Source organism: Nematolebias whitei, chromosome 17 (genome assembly GCF_014905685.2).
Source record: "Nematolebias whitei isolate Nwh7 chromosome 17, NemWhi1, whole genome shotgun sequence".
NCBI lineage: Eukaryota > Metazoa > Chordata > Actinopteri > Cyprinodontiformes > Rivulidae > Nematolebias > Nematolebias whitei.
The window spans coordinates 2,906,888-2,924,216 of NC_056514.1; the positions used below are offsets into that span (position 1 = coordinate 2,906,888).

The following is a 17,329-nucleotide window of genomic DNA, read 5'->3' on the forward strand; positions in this document are numbered from 1 at the left end:
CGCACAGGGATGGTCCAAAAACCAGAGGCGACGTCGAGGGTCGAGAAGTACTTACCATCGGTGACCTTTGGCAGTTCCTGATGGAGCTGAGTCATTGGCCACCTGGATAAGGGTACTTGTTTATTTAGCTTTCTGTAGTCTATGGTAAGTCTCCACTTACCATTCGGTTTTAAAACTGGCCATAAAGGCGCAGAGTAGGTGCTATTACATTGTCTGATTATACCTTTGACCAAAAGGTCATCAATGATCTCCTGGACAGGCTGGTACGCTGCCAGAGGGATCTTGTATTGTCTGACAAATGTTGGCGGTGCGTTGGGTGGGGTTGGGATTCTCACTGCGTGGAGTGAGGTCAACCCACAATCTGTTGAGTCAGTTGAAAATGACTTTTCATATTTTAAAAGAACTTGGCGAAGTTTGTCTCTTTCTTCATCAGATGTCAGAGCATCGGCTTGGGCGACCACCTGATCAATCTGTGATGAGACTGATAAGGGTTCTTGCTCCTTGGGGAGCTCCAACGAATCCCTTTCTGAGTCGTCGGACCTGTCTATGGGTAAGACACCATAGGGTTGAGGTCCTTGGTCGACGTCATCGGTTGAGAAAAGGGCTATGGCCTGTGTTGGTTTTGTGAACCATACTGGCCCAGCTTCTTGACTCGGTACCAGGTTATCTGGGAGTCCTCCCAGAAATGGAATGCCTAGTTCAAAATCATGAAAGTCAGTTGAAATCAACCATCCTAGCATAGTGTTTTTTGGGATCAGCACCTCATCCATGCCCGTGTTACACACAGCAATAGATGTGGTCCTGGAGTCAAGGCTCACCTGGTTCGTGGCTTCCACGGACAGTCCCAAGTTGAAAAATGCAGGAGAGGGTTGAAAATATGCCTGTTTATGGCTAATAGCTTGTCCAGCTATGATGTGGATTCGCACCATTAGGTTAATCACCTGAGGTGGTACTGTGGTGGTTTGGTTGCTAGCAACTTGGCAGGCCTCTGGAATGGTCTGCCCAGCCTTAAGGCTCGCTGTGTCTAGCACAGGAGGATCCTTTGTGGCTGGTTTCAGGGACCACAGCACCTTGTTTATGGTGTCCACGTGGACACCTAATCTTACCAAAATGTCAGAGCCTATGTAGGATGCATGTGGTAAGTTTTGGATAACGAGAAACGGGTGAACCAGTTCTCGTTGGTTCCAGTTCAGTTTTAGGTTAATGACTCCTTCTGCGGTCAATACCTGTGAACTATTGGGAACTAATGGAAAGCGGAAAGCTTTTTTAATTAGTTCTAGACCAACGTGTTTGTGAACCAAGGTCTCATAGAAAGCTCGGTTAATTGCTGATTTATCTGTCCACAGAGACAGAACAGCATCGTTGGTGTGGGACCCTTGGATCTCTACACCCTTAACTACCAGTGGTAGGTAGTGTTTGGTGGACTCTGACTGCTCCAGCTCACAGAGGAGGCTGTCTTGTTGGGTCAGAGTTTGGACCACTGGGTGGGTCTCTTTGGTTTCACATGATGTCAGAGGAGTACTCACCGGGCTCGTGTCCTCGGCTGAGGAGTCCTGTGCGCCTTCCGCGGTACCTGCTGTTGGGCAGTCTGTGTCACACCCCGGAGGCGTATCTATTGGCAGTGGTTTGCTCACTGTTGTCCACATCGTTTGATCACCATAATCTATAATCGCGTCGAAGCGATTTATAAAATCCTGGCCAACCAAAAATGGGAATGAGTCAACACGAGACACGTGTACCGGGTGGTACAGTGTCATTTTGCCAATCTGCATGTGAACCATTGCTATAGCTGTCAGGGTTGTTCTCACCTCTGACAGACCCTGCATTTCTATAGCACATTCAGAGAGAGGTATTATCCTGTTAACACTGGCAGCGGCCGTCCTCAGCTCCTCGAACAGTTTAGCTGACATAATTGTTATGTCTGCCCCACCGTCCAAGAGTGCTTCGTGTGTGAGGACACCTTCGAGTGTTACCGACAGGTACGACTTTTTGGCGACCCCCCTTCTGATAAAGTTACACAGAAACCTCTTGGGTTTTTTCTGACGCTTCTTCACGCGTTCAGCCTTATCTGTGTAATCTTGGTTTGTCTGAACCGTCAGCACAGCAGTAGCTGTTTCTGAGTGTTCAGCTTGCGATGACTCGTCATCGTTCGTGTGTGTGTTTACCCCCCCTTCTTCTGATGAGGGGTTGTTTGAGGCAACAACAGCAATGTCTTGGTGTGTTCCACCGACATCTGTAATGTTGTCATTCGCGCCCTCAGATGTAATAGGGATTACATTACTGCAAAGTGCTCCTGGTTGGGTTCCCGTGTCACTGTGTTTCAAAGTTTCTAACAACCTGCGTATTTTCTCTGTCTCTTCCGAGCTCAGAGGTGTAGGGCCTTGTTTCTGGAACTTTTGTGATTTTTTCGCCTCGGTTCGTTTCGGCCGAGGTGGGGTACGGTCAGGTACGTCTTTCGGGGGTTCCTTTACGTACTGCCCCTGATGATATGGGTTCCCATATCTTTGCGTCCTACGCTCACCCCTTTTACGATAATCACGTTCATCCTCTGAAAGAGGAGCTTTTTTGTCCCAGCGCGCACCTTCAGGACACGGTTAGTTAGTTTGAACAGACTGTTTTCTCTCAACTTTCTTAGGAGGAGGCGGCGAGGCACGTCGTCCTTCCAGTTCAAGAGGGAGGGGTTTAACCTTTACACTAGGAAACACTTCAATGGGCGTCTTAGCATGAGGGCATGCCTCAAACACATTCACAGCACACTGTCTAATCTCACTGATGGATTTTTCTCTGAAATTTGCCATCATTTGTACTGATCGCCTAAAATCAGTGTGGAGATTTTTGCTGAAAACAAACTTAAAACCTTCCTCTTCCTCCATTCCGGTTTCATTTATGTTACCAAAATAAGCTTGGAAGATTCTTTTGTAATAAACTCTTGGATGTTCAGTTTTACCCTGCGTGAACTTGTCTGCAGCTGGGAAACCAGCAGGTCCCGTGCAGGAGTCGTACTCTCTGATCAAAGCTTCACACAGAAGGTTGTAATCCCTTCTCGTTGCATCAGGTAGACGCTCGATGAAGGTGAACACCTCTCTGTCCGAAGAGAGCCGTATCAGACTGATTTTATCCTCAACTGTAGCATTAGGATAACCTCTCAATCTGAACTCAAGATCTCTGAGATACGCTTTTGTTCCAGATGAACCCATCGGTCCAGGTACAAAGCGTTGTACATATTTTGAGATTTTTTGCAAATCATCCATTGAAGGAGACAGTATCAACGGTCTCTCATGTGTGGTTGGTGGTGCAAATTGGTGAAGGTCTGCCCCTACCACCCGAGATGGGGGTGGGGATGACGGAATGGTGTTAAAAGTAGGAGGTTCAAGTCGGTGCAGATCCATCCCTATCACCCGAGATGGGGGTGTTACAACGGGGCTAAGAGTAGGAGGTGCAAGTCGGTGCAGACCCGTCCTTATCACCCGAGGTGTGGGTGTTGGAACGGGGCTAAGGGGAGGAGGTGTAACAGCATCTGTCTGGGGTGGTTGTGGCTGACCCGGACCCTGACCTTGTTCGTCCCTGAGTCCCAGACCAGCCCGCCCCACGTCAGAAATCTTGTTTGTTGCTGTGGCTAGATTCTCCTCACAAGCTTTCAGGCGCTCCTGTGATGTCTGACATTCACTTTGTAAACTCAGACATTGTTGGAGAATCATCGCCTTTTCCGCTTTGCAACCCTCCAGCTCCTTTAATGCTTGCTGCAACTGTTGTTGTAGCACTTCGTTGTCTGAACACGCGGCTTGGTACGCACGGTCTCTATCCCTAATCCTCCCCTCATATGATTGAGCCTGTAATGACAGCTCAGTCTTTGAGAGGTCCCTATCAATCTGAAATTGTTCTTTCTCCAATGCAGACGCATTCATCAATCCGTCACACCTCTCCTTTTCAGATTCATATCCTCTGGATAGCATGACATTTTGTGCAACCTGACGGTCCAATTCCGCTTTGAGAAGCAGAGAAATTTTTGCTAACCGTTCACGGCTCAATTTTGTAACAATTAAAAACGGATTCTTCATTTTCCTGGACTGAATAAAACGTGCATTGAATTTAATGAAATGTGACGTGAGACGTTATTTATCTTTGACCCATCAAAATGAATGTGGTCATTTATTTTACAGAATCAAAGTTTAACATCAAACATTTACATTAATTTGGCAAATATGAGAATAACAACATAATTAAACAGCTTTACAGGTAGTGAGAAACAATGCGGCGATTGTTTTCACTCTTCAGCAGAACAGCAGACCTCAATCCACACGGCGGTGGATGAGCACTTTACACAGACATTTCTAAATTATCTGGAAGGATTTCTACTTGAGAGAAGAATTTAAAGATGGAAATGAAGTTTAAAGGGAGTAAAGTATGGATGAGGGAGAATGTGGTGTGTATGAGTGAAAAGTGTTGACAGGACGACACCCTCCATCCGACCCAGCTTTTCCTCGGTACGCTAAGTAGGAGACTAGACTCCTTTACCTCTCTGAAGATGAATCAGAAGAAACGAAGTCCAGTTACGCTACCTGTCCAGCGTCTCCATAGGATGGCTGTGACTCGTCCGAAGTGGTGACGGGGCTTCGTCAACAACAGTTCACCTCACCGGGTGGACTTCACATGAGTGGAGTCCTTCAGAAGTTCCACTCAGAGGTGGAAGATATTATAATCCAAAGGAAGAGCCTTTTCATGGCTGGACTTCTGTTCTCCCAAACGACTTCACAGAACTGCAAACATCTCAGAACTTCTCAGCGCCTCACCGAACTGAGAGAACTAGGAAGTACCGGCATTTTAAAGAGCTCTATTTCCGGTATATTTGAGCGTCCCTGATTGGTCCATATCAACCAGACAGGGGTGTGTTTTGTGATGTAAGAGGTTACTAGAAGTCAGAAAACAGCAAGAATTGTTATGGAACAGATTAAACTGTTCTCAGACAGGCGAGAGAAATATTTTGGCGAGTTTGGAGAACAGGTGCCAACTCCTCTGTTTACGTCTGAGAGGATTTTAAAACAAGACACATGTCTGCTTCGACTCCGACCTTGGACAAAACTTACACTTGCTCATTCAAAGACAGAAATCAGAAAATACATGATTACTCTGTAACAGACTTAACATGAACTCTAACTTTGCATAAGCAACTAAAAAATCATTGTTACTGTTTTACAGTTAATAAAATTGATTAGTTCACTGCAACATCTAAAATGGTTTGAACTAAGACACTTTGATTATCAACATTTGTAAAATAGTAATGATAATAAAAAGAGAGTGTTCTTTCACTTGATTTTCAAGAAAGAAAGTCTCAGGATGGGTGAACCTGTATTTCTGGATTCAAATCAATGAAATGACAGTTTCTGTCCCACAAGGTTCTTAAGGTCAAGGGTTTTGACCTTAGGCTTAGTTTTGACATCAGGTTAAGTTCACTACAAAAAATAAACAACTTAAAAATACATTTTAGAAATAATGCATCACATTTTGTTAAATTTACAACAAAACTGGTGTCAAACCGCCTGGAAAAAATCCCAGGGTCATTCCAAAAGGCTAAATTCTGACAGCCCTGTTCTGTTGCTGTTCCATCATGGTTCAGAATGATTGACAGATGTCTGGCCACGCCCCCTCTGTTTGTGGCTCATTGGGGCTTTATTTTGTCCAGCCCAGGGTCCGCCCACAGCCACAGGATTCATCCAATGAGGATGGACGTACAACAACGTGCCTCAGCGAGAGTGTATGTGGGCGTGGTTTGGTGTAGACAGCTGTGTAACGTGCTGACCTTGGCCGGATATTAATTCAGCTCGGTCCAAATAATATCAACCTGTCAGTTCGTTTTTATTTTTCTTAGAGTTTACTCTGCGTTGTGTTTAATGATGACCAGAAGACGAGCTTTGAACTGAATGCTGTTTAATCTGCATAAAAACAAAACGTGCACCGGTCAGAATCTGAGCTCATCGCAGCGGCACCTCGTGCGTCTTCTCATTGAATGGACCTGCTGCTGTAAAATACACCTGTAACAAGCCCCTGTCTAAACAGAGCTTATACACGCACAAGAGTTCTTTAAATTATTTTTCAAAGGTTAGCAATATGAGTATGTTAAAGATCAATTTGTAAACAACAGTGAAATAAAACTCGCTCGGACACGTCAGCTCAGAAGTGCAGGAGGGTGGAGCACGCTGTATAAACAAAAATCAGCTGTTCCGACTGAAACTTCAAAACAATCTGCCACTCACACACTCCTTCATGAAAATCAACACCAAACAAACTGAATCGTCACTGACTAGACTTTCCATAGGAAAATAAAGAGTCTCTGAAATAAACCAATTTCACAAGAGGAAGAGAGATCTCTCCTGGGCAGACTCTGGAGCTCCACCGGTCCTGCTGCGTCTCTCCACCTGCTTCACCTGTCACACACCCCTGCTGTCAAACTCATGTCTCTGTTTATAAGTTCGGAAAAAACTGTGACCCTGTTTTCTCCGTGGACACTTTGAGGATAAAATACATATCTACAAAACATTATTGCATCTATAATAATACAAACATTTTATTTGTATTTAATTTATTTAGGTTTTATTCTCAAACCCTTTTTTCCCCCCACAAAATACTTTATTTTAGTGATGTCACAGATCAAATAGCCATCACAACCCTGATGACGAAGGACCAGAGGATCTTTGAAAAATCAGACTGGAGCAACCTTAAATATTTTGACTTTCTTTTTCACATTTTTTAAATAAACTTGTTTCCCTTCTTTTAGCTGTTCCCTTCTTCAAGAGCGAACAGCGAGCGAATTCACGTGAAGACTTGGTCATCGTTTTTACGCCGGATGCACGTCCTGATGCAACCGCCGACTACTGAGCTACCTTTCCCACCCAAATTTTGGTTGTAATGGTTGGTGTATTCGAACAGCGACCTCTCAATCACAGACTCACCATCTGTAACCTCTGCACCACCACTCCCCACATTATTTGAATGACCTGCTTATTTATTAATTTAGAATATGTGGTACCTGGAACTTCTGATGCAGAAGACAACAGCGAAGATCAGGAGGTCCACCAGCCAACCTAGAAATCAGGAAAAATTTAAAAATCACTTCGTAGATGTTTCTAGATGCATTTACTTTGTAATTTCTATTTCTACATACCAGTAGCCATCAATATATGACAAAATGTGTAAATCAAATTAATCCTAAACCCATATAAAACTGTCATAACAACATTATGGTATAAAAGAATTAGAGTATTAAACTGTTTGTAAGAAGCTATGCAGATAAATCATGTGCTACTAACCCATAGATGAGATAGTTGTTTTCCCAGCGATAACGCAGCTCCAGAACAAACTCCTGCCAGAGGTGAGCAACAGCTGGCAAGCCACCGTAGCTATAGTTGACCATGCACAGACATAACGCCAACCGGTAGGTCAGACTGTCAGTGGGAGCCGACTTCAGCTGAAGAAACAGGTTCTAAAGTAAAAGAAGCCCAAACAGGTAATAATCAACAAAATATGAATAGGCTGGAAAAGAACCACTAAAACAAGAAAACTTAAAAAAGAACTAGAGAAATTGCATTTCCTGCTAAAATGCAGTGTGAATGCTTATTGCTGAAGAACTTGCTGAAAAACAGCTGAAATTGGCTAAAAACATGCTGAAATGTAGCTGAAATGGAAGAACAACCCAAAGTTAGCAGGAGAAATTTGCTGAATTATGTTTAAATAAACAGAAAGGAGAATAAAATTAGGAAATTAGTTTTTTTTAAAAAGTTGAAATTAGCAACAAAATATTGCTATGCAAAAAATTGCTGAAAAGTAGGTGAAAAGGCAGAACAACGCGTAAACTACCAGAAGGAAGTGGAAGGAGTTGAAATGAGTTTAAAAAAATGTGGCTTTAGCTGAAAAAAACTAAATTTAGCACAAAACAGCTAAATAGTAGCTGAAATAGCAGAAAATGCTGAAACTTGCAGAAATTTTTTTTTTTAAACTGTCCCTGCTTGCTCTCGATGAAGGCGAACACGTTGCCCTCTTGTTTTTTTTTTTTGCAACTTTCACACTCTGTCCCGTCTAGGACAAAGTGTGAGATATGATTTTTTATACCCCCTCTTCCCCCCATGTTTCTCTTTTCCTATCTAAACGAAAAAGGCTGCACCTCCCACTGGGCCGCAGCCTCAGACACCTCCGTCACCCCCATGTCTGTTTGTTTGTGTTTTACTCGGATGGGCTGAACTGAAATGCAATTTCATTGCGCTTCGGTGCAATGACAATAAAGATGATTTTGATTCTGAAATCAGCTGAAAGGAGCATAACAAGCTGAAATTTGTAGAAAGAATTTAGAAGAAGCACAAAAATGTTGCAGTTAGCAGAATAAAGCAGAAAGCTGCACAAAACAGCTAAGTAGCTGAAAAAGGTTTAAATATTAGAAGGAAGCTGAAAGAAGCTGAAGTAGAACAAAATGTTAAAGTAGCAGTAAAAGGTTGTAAACAGATGTAAAAATTTGAAGGATGTAAAATGAGCTCAGTTCATTTTCTATGAGGAAAAAGTTGCAGAAAAGGCTAAATATTTCAAAAGGCTAAAGTTGCACCAGTACTAAAAGTCGTAGCAGGATTATCCCGAAAGAGCCGAATGTTTTGATTTACGGTTTGTTGAAATAGCTGAAAACTGCAGGATGAGAATTGCGCCAAAAAATGTACGGAAGAAAATGGATCACAGTAGAGTGAATGCTTCATAGACATTCACACTATAATAAAAATATCATTCCTGGAATTTGCCAACATGTATAAAAATTAAAAATACTATAGAATCCAGATGCATGCATGAATATAACATGCTCACAAACATGCTGTAATGTAACTTAGGTAGGTCCAGAGGTGTTAATTCTGAACAATGAGGCAGTTCAGAATGTTTTACAGAAACATGAGGTAACCTGCTGGTGGCCAGCAGGTTGTAAGGTTGATTTACATTTATTTTTCTCTGCAGTTTGTGTAAACTAGATTGAGCTGCATCAGGGGACCAATCAGAGTCATCAAGCTGGACAAAAACAAACAGCTAAATGAAAAAGCTAGAGAATGCACAAACTTAATTAAGAAGTTGACCTATACCATTGCCACAGTAATAAATCATCTAACTATTGATCTTTTAAAATTTGAATATAACATTCTGCAGGTACCATCTTTTATTGAGATATAGAAATCAGAACTTTGTTATTATACTGTTAACACTTTTTGAACTCTTAAACAGTCTCCACAATGTGACAAAAGTTACAGCTAACCCACAGGCATTCGAATATTTTACCAGCTGTCTGTGTAAAGTAACATGAAAGTACTAAAACAGTCCAGTGAATTAGTTGAGTCTGCTCAGTCTCTCATTCTTTACAATTAAACAGCAGGAAATCTTTCAGACTATAGAGGTATTTATTTTTAAAGAGTTTGTCTAAAAACAGTTTCTGCAATGTTCAATAATACTCAGCTCAACTGAAGTGTCATGAAGATGTTTTTAAACATTACATGTTACAAAACTTGAGAAGCAGGAAAAAGATAATCCCACTGCATCAACTTCTGCAGCAACAGACCTAAACAAGAACTGAAGCAGAAGTTAACTCACTAAGACACAAATCTGGCTCTTTTTAAAGGTACAAATACTTGAATACTTGTACTCTGAGCTGAATACAAGTTGAGACTGGATAAACTAGGACAGGTGTTATCGTCAGGTATGAATGTGGAGTGTCCAGTGGTGAAACGTACATCATCAGGGATTGTCTCCATCTTGGTTGTCTTCAAGGGGCTTGACTGTGCAGTTTTAGACTTATTGTCTGACGACTTCTCCACAGCAGCATCAGGGAAGAGATACTGAAAAAAATTAAAATTACTATACTATACCACTTTATTTATGAAGCACTTAAAACATCAACAAGGCCAACCAAAGTGCTGTACAGCAGAACAAACAAGCAAAGGACACAGGATAAAATACATAGATCCAAATGGAAAAAGATAATACTAAGTATATATGAGGTTCTACATATAAATAAATACACAAACATATTTAAAGCTAAACCAGGGGACTTTACTCGTTTTAGTTCCTTCTGAATCAAATTCAGATCATTTTGATTTTCTTACACACCAGCTGTGCCTCATACAGTTTTAACACTTGAAAGTATTTTTAAAGGTTGCGAGTGTTTCACAGTATATTGTATATTTTGGTGTTAAATTACTGTAGGACGTGGTTTCTGAATAAACTGACCACAAGCTGTCAACACTAAACACAAGTGTAATTAAAAGTATGAGGAAACATTCAGTGGTGGGCTGGGACACTTTCAGTCACATTTGTTCAGTGGTCTCAATGCAAATGTGTCTTTTGAAGAAACATCTACGATAGGCCCCTTCACACATGATGACGAGCCTGCTTCGGTTTCTACAAACTATTAAATAACATCCGAGGCTCAAATATCCAGGCCCAACCACAAGCGCTCCACCCCGTCGACAGAACCGAGCGCCCCGTAAACCGAACCCCCCACACCCACCCCAAACCACCTGTCGGCACTGACGTAACACTAAACTAGTGGCTCATAATGCAGGTGTGCTAGCTAAAAAGCTAAAGGCAGCCTCTTCCCTCAAGTTGAACCCTCACGCTGAACGCACCTCCGCCACTCGAAAACTGTCAGTAAAAACAGCGCATGGCTCAGATGTGTCTGTCTCGCTGACACCCCCTCCCCACACACACTCACACATTAAAAAAAACCCTGTCGGTTCAGACAGCGCGCGGTTGAGATGTGTCTCTGTCTCTCTCCTCTCACACACCCTGCTCTAAAACTGTAAAACTGTCGGTGCAAACAGCGCACGGCTGTCTCTGTGTCCCACCCACCCCCGAGCGTGCTGCGCAGCTTAGGACGCATCTCCGTCCGTTGTCCCCCCCGGACAAAAATCACGAACGAGATGAGCGTCCCGCCATGGCAAGTTATCCAGGGGAAACACTGAACAGGTTTTCTGTGAACCTCAACCAGTCACCCAATAATTCTCAGTCGGGTCATCTGGACGGTTTCTTTTTTAATAGAGACGTTTCACCCTCTATCCGAAGGACTTCATCAGTCAGAGGAGTTCCAGTAAACTGTTTCCCCACCAAGCAGTAAACTCCTTAAGTGGACCAACTAGTTTGCTAGAGCTAAGATGGTTTCTGGGGGCCGTCCTGTCCTTCGTCGACTCCTCCCAGGCAGACAGCCACAGACAAAGTGGTTCATTATTATTGGATGTGATTCCTGGATGATTGAGCATGAACTTTGTTGTCACCCTTCATTCCTCCTCATCTAGCAGGCCTCAGCATAAGAACTTCTTTTTGCTTTGTTTCCACACGGCTGAATGAAAGATGGCTGAGAATGACGCAGAATTTATAGGAGCATCAAGAAAATTTTGTAATATAATAATGTACTGAGGCACAGCCAAGGATGTAGGTGTAACACGATTGTACCCTCAACATGTGGCCGGAGCCTGCGAGTCTTGCTTTAAACGCTCAACGACCAAGCCACGCTCACTGAGCACAGGCTACACATCAGATACACTCTCCCATGTTCCACCCAGGTCTTCAATAAGCTGCCAGAACAACCATCCACCACCAGAACCTTGCCAGAGAAGTTCTGTGCGCGCTCAATCATTGTGGGCCAATCACGGAAAGCCCGCCATTTTCTCCTTATTCCTCTGAAACCCCCCGAAGATCGTCTGATGTTCTGGAGGATTTTTCTAACTGTACTGGGATCATCAGAGTTGGAAGGGCATAACCAGATGTGATGTCATAAGCAAAGGATTAATTTACCCACCTCTTCCCCGACAGTTTGTTATCACGCACACTTTCCAAAACTAAAACAGTTTTCTTAGAGCCTGACCAATATGTAAATTTTAGCTATCACAATACCGATATTGGGAGGGGCAGGCGACCGCTGACAACCGATAAATTGGCTAAAAATGTTTTACCTTTGTCCACCTCCAAGAATCTAATTAAACAGCTACTTTTAAACCTGTTTCAGCACTTGACATCTTGAAACAGTCATCCTAACGTGCACTCACATTTTCTATCCTCCACTATTCACCATAAAAATATCACGTGTGTTAAGAAAATATAAATTAAACAAAAAAATGCCATTCCCTGTTATAAATTCAAGGAATGTTGCCTGTCTCCCAATCTAACCCAATTGATCGACTCCCCAGCTAGACCAAACAAAAACTGTCCTGAAAAGTCCTCCATCTTAGACCTGTTTCTAACAAATCTGCCTCACAAATTCCCTGGTACAGGTGTATTCACCAACATCTTGAGTGATCATTGTGTGACAGTGACTCTGAGAGATATTAAACTTCTACCTTCTAAGCCCAGATTAATCAAAAACGGGATCTGAAACGTTTTTGTGAACAGTCATTCCTCTGGGATCTGTCTCACTTTGACTGGCATAGTATTCTATTAACTGATGACGTGAACTCCGCTTGGAACTATTTTCATAAAAGTTTAATTTATTTTGTGAACAAACATGCTCCATTTCGTCAGTTCAGAATAAAGGGACGAGACAGCGCCTGGTTTACTCCAGAGCTAGCTGACCTCCTGCACAGGAGAGATCATCTTTGGGCCGCAGCGAGAAAATCTGACTCAGACACTGATTGGTTGAGTTTTCAACAGATGAGGAATAAATGCACAACTGATGTCAAAGCAGCAAAACAACTATTTCTTATCTCAGACCTCCAAAAATCTAAATGACCCCAACAGATTCTGGAAAACCATTAAATCTCTCTCAGGCACCCCCCAATCATCTGACCTCCCATCACAACTTCTCGTTAACTCTGTTCCTGTGTCAAATAAGCACGAGATCCTGAACTGTTTCAACAAACATTTTGTTGCTTCTGGTTCTTTATTTGACACAGTTACTAATGGAAAATCAGCCACTTCACTTAATAACCAAACTTCTACAAATCAAATCCCTCCTACAAGTCAATCCTCAGTTAATCACACCTTCTCTTTTTCTCCATTCTCAGTCAGTGAGGTCAATAAACTGTTAAAAGATCTTGATCCTAAAAAATCTGCAGGTCCAGATGAACTTCCACCTTATTTCTTAAGGCTGGCTGCTCATATCATCACAGTCCCTGTGACCCACATCTTCAATCTCTCCATAAGACAAAACTCCATCCCAGACACTTGGAAAACAGCCTTTGTTCTTCCTTTGCTGAAGGGAGGAGACCCCACCTCACTGAACAACTATGGACCAATCTCTAAACTCTGCATTTTAGCCAAGGTTCTAGAAAAACTGATAAACTCTCAAATCAAAAATTACCTGGACTCATTTAACATCTTACCTCCACATCAATCTGGTTTCAGGAAACAACATAGCACAACCACTGCTTCACTGAAGGTTCTTAATGATGTTGTTGAAGCACTGGATGCTAAGGATTATTGTGCTGCACTTTTCTTAGACCTGTCTAAAGCTTTTGACACTGTGGATCAGAACATCTTGTGTCATAAACTCTCAGAAATCGGTTTCTCAGATCACACCATTGGTTGGTTCTCTAACTATCTCTCAGACCAGAGGCAATGTGTTCAACATAATGGTACTTCCTCCAGTTATTTAACAGTCAATAATGGTGTACCACAAGGCTCAGTCTTAGGACCCACCCTCTTTACAATCTACATATGTAATGTTGGTAAAAACATCCCTAATGCATCCATACATTTCTATGCTGATGACACAGTTGTTTATTGTCGAGCTAAAACTGTTGCTAAGGCTTTCCAGCTTTTGAAATCTGCATTCAACATCATCCAGACTGATTTGTTCCACCTCAAACTTGTCCTAAATGCCGACAAAACCAAAGGGATGCTTTTTTCAAATAGGAAGTTGGTCCCAGCAGTTCTTCCTCCGATCTCATCCTCAAATGGTGTCCCCATTGAGTTTGTTGATTCCTATAAATATTTGGGTATCTTGGCCAACTCACATCTCTCTTTTAAGCTCCATGTGGAAAACTTGGTAAAGAAACTGAAAGTTAAACTGGGTTTCTTTTTCAGAAACAGATCCTGTCTAACCCTGAATGCTAGAAAACGCCTTGTATCTGTGACTTTCCTTTCCTCCATTGATTACGGTGACATTATTTACATGAACGCTCCTACAAGAACCCTGCAGATGTTGGATGCTGCAGATGTTGGATGCTGTCTATCATGGTGCACTAAGATTCAGAACTGGCTATGATTATCATACCCACCACTGCACCCAGTTATTCACTGGACATCATTAACTTCACGCAGATACTGCCACTGGTACATTTTCATCTTTAAATCACTTCTTGGTCTGCTGCCTTCATACGTCTCCTCCTACATGTCTCTGCGTGAGTGCAGCTACGGCGTGCGCTCTCAGGACATTTTTACCTGCAGTGTTCCCTCAGTGAGGACTGAATTAGGCAAAAGGGCCTTCTCCTACTCCGCTCCTGTTTCCTGGAACATCTTACAAAAAGATCTGAAGCTCTCGACCTTGACCTCTCTAAGTGTCTTTAAGAATCTGTTGGACTCCTGGCAGTGTCCAATGTAGTATGACATATGCTCAGATATATTCATACTGTTTAAGACGAGTTCTTCATTTTTCTGACTGTGTACATGTCGTGCATTGAGTTTAACAGAAATGTAACGAGAGACGTTATTTATCTTTGACCCATCAAAATGAATGCAGTCATTTATTTGCAGAATCAAAGTTTAACATCAAACATTTACATTAATTTGGCAAAAATGAAAACAATAACATGGCTAGTTTCACAGAAAGTGGGAACAATACGGCGATTGTCCTCACTTCTCAGCAGAACAGCAGACATCAATCACACGGCGGTGATTGAGAACTTTACTTCAGACATTTCTAAAATATCTGTAATGATTTTAGGAGAAAGGAGAGTTTAAGATGGAAAATGGAGATTTATCTTACAGAGAGATGTGTGAGGGAATTTATCTGTTTGACCAGAAACGTGCACGCTCCTTCAGATCTCAGCTTGGTCACGGTACGCTTGGTCGAAGTAGAACTTTTTACCTGGTTGATGATATGTCAGGTCGAAGTCCTTCTTTTGACTCTTTCAGCGTCTCCGTTGAGAACAGCTAAAATACTTCGAGAGTCGTGCGAGGTTATCCAAACAGAAGTTATAATTCCCAAAATCGTCTCTGGATTCTGGATTCCAATAGAAGCATCCTGGACGCCTTGTGTTAGCATCCAAGAGCTCTGAACTCTTTAACTCTCTTCAGAGAGTTAAAGTCTGGAACTCTTCTCCAGGAAAACTTTCAAGCTCTCAAAAACTCCATGAGCTGCATCCGAGAGCGCACCAGCTTAGCTTTGCTTAGCTTAGCTTGAACTGGGAAGTTGCCACATTTAAATGGGTCGACTTCCGGTTCATTTGAGAGCCTTTCTAATTGGTGGATGGACCAGAAAAGAGGTGTGGTTTGTGATGTAAGGTGTTATCAAAGTCAAGGACAGAGATTAAGTTTGTTTAAAACAGACAGAAAGATTATTGGAGAAAACCAGACTTCGTTGAGTCAAACTCTCCTGTATCTTCTTGTAAAAGTTAAACATGACATTTCTTTCCAGTAAACTTTTAGTTGACCGAAACCTGAACTTTAACACACATTTACAAACTTGCTCATTGAAGACAGAAAAATCAAGAAATGCATATTACCCTGATTTCTTCTTTGAATGAGGAATAAAAATCATTACTTACTGTTTATGTAAATAAAAATGAGTAGTTCTCTTCAACCTGTAAACATTGTTTGAACTAACACAATTTGATTATCAAAACATTTGTAAAATAGTAATGATCATAGAGAATTGTCTTTTCTACTTGATTAATTCAAGAAAGAAAGTCTCCGGATGGGTCAAACTGTATTTCTGGATGCAGATCAATGAAATAACAGTTTCTGTCCCACAAGGTTCTTAAGGTCAAGTGTTTTGACCTTAGGCTTAGTTTGACATCAGGTTAGGTTCACTACACCAATGCTGACATGTTCCTGTTTTTAGTTTTCTACATTCACCTTAGAATCCAGCTGTTTTTTGTTACTTTTCTTGTTTTTAGCCATCCTATTTGTTAAAAAAAAAAAAAAAAAAAAAATGTATGGCTTTTTATAACTGTTTATTGTTGTTGTCCATTGTTGTCATCTTTCTTTGTTGAAATCAGGTCTCTCTTGTAAATGAGTCCTCAAGGCTCAATGGGATCTACCTGTCTAAATAAAGGTTGAATGAATGAATCCCGGTTCATTGTTTAATCCATGTGTCAAACTCAAGGCTCGGGGGCCAAATGTGGCCCTCGTTGACATCTTATCTGGTCCCCCAAGGTGATATGTGAAACGTAATATACTTTGATCTCTTGAAATTTTTCAGTAATCTTTGATTATGATTTTGAAAGCACAACTGAGAACATCAAAAAATGAGACCAGTCAAACTCTTGTTGAGGAACCTGTGACCAAGAAAACAGGTTGGGTATCTGATTTGAGGTAATGTAGATTCTGAAATTGGCCCTTAGTTTGAAAAAGGTTTTGATTTTGGCCCCTTTTTGTAAGTGAGTTTGACACCCCTGGTTTAAACAGTCAGTCACGTATGAAGACTTCATTAGTACTGACTGCAGCAGCATTTTTTTTCTTTACAGAAAATTCAAGATTCAGACAATCAATGAATTTCATTGAGGACAACAAAGATAACATTATTAACACTGATATACATTTTTCTCTATGTTAGAGTTATTGTCCTGGATAAAGTTTTACAAGGCAATAGCCAATGCTAGGTTATCTAAACGTTAGCTTGCTAACTTGAGAGGAACGTAGCTAATGACAAGCAGGTTGGAGAATTGAAGAGAATTTATTGTTGATTTTTTTTTACCATGCTCTGTTCAGTAAAATAAGCTACACAGTATTGCTTGCTGCTTCATCTGTGCTGAAAGTGAAAATTTGTGAACAGCCTTGAATTTAAAGTAGTCTTCATGCGCCCTCTGCTGGATACATTGTACCATTATGCTATATGCAAGTAAGGACACGGCTTGTTCACAGCACACTAGGGGTGAAAATAAGAAGTGTTTACGTTTATCGCAGGTATTAGGTTCCAGCTTCTCCCTGCACCTGTGGGCTGCACACAGGTGCAGCAGGTGCTAAATCATTAATTTAAATAAACAATCCATGCCGCTCGTGCAGCTCATCCATCAATCAACCAATTGTGTGTCATGTCCAATCTTACTTTGAAAAACCGCGAAGTAGCGAGGAGCTACTGTATATCGATGCATAATAAAGGGTAAGTTATCTCCAATATCGATAAGTCCCCAAACGCTTATATCAACCTAATACATCGGCC

General features: G+C 41.7%; 1 protein-coding gene across 1 annotated transcript in view; it reads right to left on the reverse strand.

The window, feature by feature from the left end:
• The window catches only part of rab3gap1 (RAB3 GTPase activating protein subunit 1), a gene marked incomplete in the record, with an annotated part of 141,990 nt that overhangs the window by 88,892 nt on the left and 35,769 nt on the right, over positions 1-17,329 (reverse strand). The window contains 3 exon segments of the mRNA XM_037691724.1: positions 7,025-7,079; positions 7,305-7,477; positions 9,747-9,851. Of these exon segments, the coding sequence (XP_037547652.1) occupies positions 7,025-7,079; positions 7,305-7,477; positions 9,747-9,851 (333 nt within the window).